We start from the raw sequence: 3,565 nt of genomic DNA, 5'->3' as shown, positions 1-3,565 counted from the left end.
AAAAGCACGTGAGGCCCATCATCCCCCCCCACCCCCCATCGAATGGGATGTAATGATGATGGCTCCAAACCAACCAAAACCATTCCCATATCCATCAATGACTCGCACGGACTGACCCACACTCTCACTAATCAATCATGCATATATTTGGCATTATTATTGAAATAGCAGGCACACAAGCAAGCAGGGAGGGAGAGAGAGAGAGAGAGATCGATCAAAATCAGAGATGAATGGATGCTAGGACCAGCAAGCAGGACAATTTGGAGAAAATGAAACATATACATGAAGATGAAATTGCACTAGCAGATGGAGGACTAACAACATGACCATGACCATGACCATGAACTTGACATACGGAAGCTGCTTCTGCAATCCGCATATCTTGTTCCCCCAGGCCCTGCGGTCAGTCTTCTTCCATTCACCCACCAAGCAATCACTCAAAAACAAAAAAACACAAATCTTAATTATTATTATTATTAATGTTATCATTAGTTAAGAGGTAGAAGTAATTAAGTCAGTCAATCTCTTTTGCAGCTCAGAGGGGTCGATAATGCTGCTATCCTCCTCATTCACCTGCGGTGCACAGACGAGAGAGAGAGAGAGAGAGAGAGAGAGAGAGTCACAATCGGATCAGATCTGAAGTTCCATTAAAAATATTAATAAACAAATAAAGCCTTAAAAAGGAAATGTAAACATGTTAGGAAGGGTACCTGAGAGTGAACGGTGTGAACAAGCAGGGTTTGATTGAGAGTGGTGGAAATGCAGGTGATGAGGGAGAGGCCTTGGTGTTGTTGGAAGAGGGCTTTGAGGAGGGTGGAAGCAGGGACTCCTCCTTCTATGGCGGTGCTCACCACCACCTGCACTAGCTTATTTCTACAACTTATTTCCACTCTTACGCTGCTGCTGCTGCTCCCCTGCTTCTGCTTCTCCGACGCACTACTACTGGAACACTTGGAGGACTTGGAGCTGCTCTCCACTCCTACTTTTCCGCTGCTTTGTCTTCTTTCATTCAAAGCTGCCGCCGCTGATAATCTTTCTTTCAGCTCATCTCTCTTGTGTCTCAGCTCCTCATTCCTCTTCTGTAGATGTCTTATGTAGTTCACAGCCTCGTCTATCTGATCAGACATCGCCCTCTTCCCCTGAAACAAACAAACGCAGCCCACCCCACATCAAGAACTGCCTATATAAGAAAAAAGAGAAAAAAAAAAAAACTTGAGAGAGAGAGAGAGAGCTGGCCAGACCTTGAGATGCTCGACAGGGAGAAAGGATCGGAGAGACCTGTGGAGGGCAGCCATTTCATGTCTTCTCTTCTTCTCAGCATCTCTGTGAATGATCTTCTTCCTTTTGTAGTCCCTAGATCTATCATTATCACCATCATCATCAATGTTGTTATTATTATTCTCAGCTGCCAAACCTACTTCAGCTGTTGGGAAATCAGGGGTGAAATCAACATTGCAGAGAGGAGGCGAGGGCGCAAGCAGGAAAGCATCAGCTATTGCTATTGCATTGTGCTGCTGTTCGCAGCTGGGATTAGTACAAGAAGAGGAAGAAGAAGAAGAAGAGAAGGGGAACTTGTCAAGACTCTGCTCAAATGAGACAACCGAGCACACGAAATCCATCTCCCCACCAACCAACCCCTCTCCCTCTCCAAAGGCTTCAGATTTATTACAGCAAGAGCCCCAAACCCTTTTTTATGCCTCTTCTCCTCTCCTTAAAGGAGGGTAAGTGTTGCGAGATCCAAGTGCCCAATAAATGCCGTACTCGCGTCTTCGGTGGATAAACTTCTTTTTCTTTTTTTCACATTTTCTGTTGACATACACGTAACCCTAAATATAAGTAGCATAACCCCTAAATAATGTATAAATAGCATAACCCTAAATATAAAGGAAAAGCCAATTATCCGCTCCCAACCCAATGCAAGAGGCACTTTTCTATTATGATGTACGAAAATATCATAAAGCGTCTTTCGATGTTTCTTGTTTTAAAAAGTTAAAAAATATTAAAAATATTTTTTAAAATATTTTTTTTATTTAAATTTATATTTATAAAATACTCTTATAATTTTTTATTTACGTTTTATTTTATTTTTTTTAAAAATACCATTTTTTTAGTTTTATTTCATAGTATTTATTTTTATACAACCTAGCTAGCTCTTCCGGAACGCTCGGAGGCTGAAATAATAATTAACTAAGCGCTCTCTCCCTCTCTCTCTCTCTCTCTCTCTCTCTCTCTCTCTCTCTATATATATATATGGATGGATGCAGTGTTTCACGTGTGGAACATCTACGCCATTCATCTTCCTGCTGCACTATCGATCTCCTCCCTCTGTTTATTGACAGACACTTGGCAACACAATCAAAAAGCTGTAGACTAGACTCGCTATATATCTCTTAGCAGGTGGCAAAAATCTCTTAACTAAATTAATTAATCCCATCAAATCATTCTCCTCTTATAATTTGGAGCCAAAATATATAAAATCATCCTGCGATCGGAGATAGGCTCCAACTTGTATATGTAATATTAAGGTACGCCCCCACTGCATCTGCGTGCATATTAATTAATTGGGGCGATGTGGGCGGCGCAGCGGCACCAATTCTAATACTATTTTATGTCTACCATATAATAACATACCTTTTTAAGCATATGGTTTCATTAAAACTATTAACCACCCCAAGTTTCACGTCAACAACAATCGAGTTGGATCGAGCCTTTGAGTTTCATTGGCGTGCTTGGTTTTTTGGCCTTCTTCAAAACCTGCTAGATCCTAAATAATTATTTTTTGGAAAGGATCTTCTATACTTGAATTGGAACTTAAAGTTAAATTAGTTGATAAGAAAAACTAAATTGAAGAAAGTATAATTATCTATTAAGTAGTCTTATTTATCTAATAAACACATTTTAAACAATTAAAGATTAATCTCCTAATATTTATCTGAGTGATAATTGCTTTCAAATTAAATTTAAACTGCTTTGATGGGGTTAGTTTTGAAAAAAGATAAACATGTGTTCAATTTATAAATAAAAAATTTCTCTATTAAAAGATATATAGAGAGCAATTTAGATCCCCAATTAAGAGCAAATATGAGGACATACACCATCAGTGTGGAATTAGTTATTGATTGAAAATATCCATTCAATTGCAATGGTTATTTGCATACAAATAATGCAAGGAATTTAGTATGCTTATTTGTGTAAATTTTCTCACAGTTGGTATCAAAGCCATGTAGTATATCTGCCTTATTTGTTGTTGTTATTTTTACGATGTTTGTCTCGTTGTATATTATTTATGAATCTTTCTAAACATGTATAAGAGAGATGGGAATTTTATATTGTTGTTGCCAAAATATAACAATTTATTTTTAATCATGGGAGAATATAATTTGTGTGTGTAGTTGATCACAAGAGTCTTGAGAGTGTAGGGTCTTTGGAGTCTCGCGGGGTCCTGAGGGTCTTGAGGATCCTGAGAGCTTTGAGAATTTCGTCATCAAAGTGTCTTGAAAGTCTCGTCACCAAAGTTCCTTGAGAATCCGATAAGTCTAGCCACCAAATGTCCTAAGAGTCTTGG

At 38.7% G+C, this 3,565-nt stretch overlaps 1 protein-coding gene across 1 annotated transcript; it reads right to left on the bottom strand.

Annotated features, from left to right (window-relative positions):
* Positions 1-212: 212 nt before the first annotated feature.
* Positions 213-1,794, bottom strand: LOC127812526 (transcription factor bHLH36-like). The gene is made up of 3 exons (XM_052352937.1): positions 1,242-1,794; positions 711-1,139; positions 213-573 (listed from the first exon to the last, which is right to left on the bottom strand). The coding sequence occupies exons 1-3, from the start codon at positions 1,617-1,619 to the stop codon at positions 493-495; spliced, it is 888 nt and encodes a 295-aa protein (XP_052208897.1). The 5' UTR covers positions 1,620-1,794; the 3' UTR covers positions 213-492.
* Positions 1,795-3,565: the final 1,771 nt, after the last annotated feature.

This window comes from Diospyros lotus, chromosome 11 (assembly GCF_014633365.1).
Source record: "Diospyros lotus cultivar Yz01 chromosome 11, ASM1463336v1, whole genome shotgun sequence".
In the NCBI taxonomy this organism is placed as follows: Eukaryota; Viridiplantae; Streptophyta; class Magnoliopsida; order Ericales; family Ebenaceae; genus Diospyros; species Diospyros lotus.
This window is presented reverse-complemented; position numbering and strand designations above follow the sequence as displayed.

What these genes read in the sequence shown, in the direction of transcription:
- LOC127812526 (XM_052352937.1), bottom strand. Translation starts at nt 1,619, where the DNA reads ATGGATTTCGTGTGCTCGGTTGTCTCATTTGAGCAGAGTCTTGACAAG. An exon ending in TCCCTGTCGAGCATCTCAAG is followed by an intron (nt 1,140 to 1,241) that starts GTCTGGCCAGCT and finishes TGTTTGTTTCAG; the next exon opens with GGGAAGAGGGCGATGTCTGA. An exon ending in TTCACACCGTTCACTCTCAG is followed by an intron (nt 574 to 710) that starts GTACCCTTCCTA and finishes TGTGCACCGCAG; the next exon opens with GTGAATGAGGAGGATAGCAG.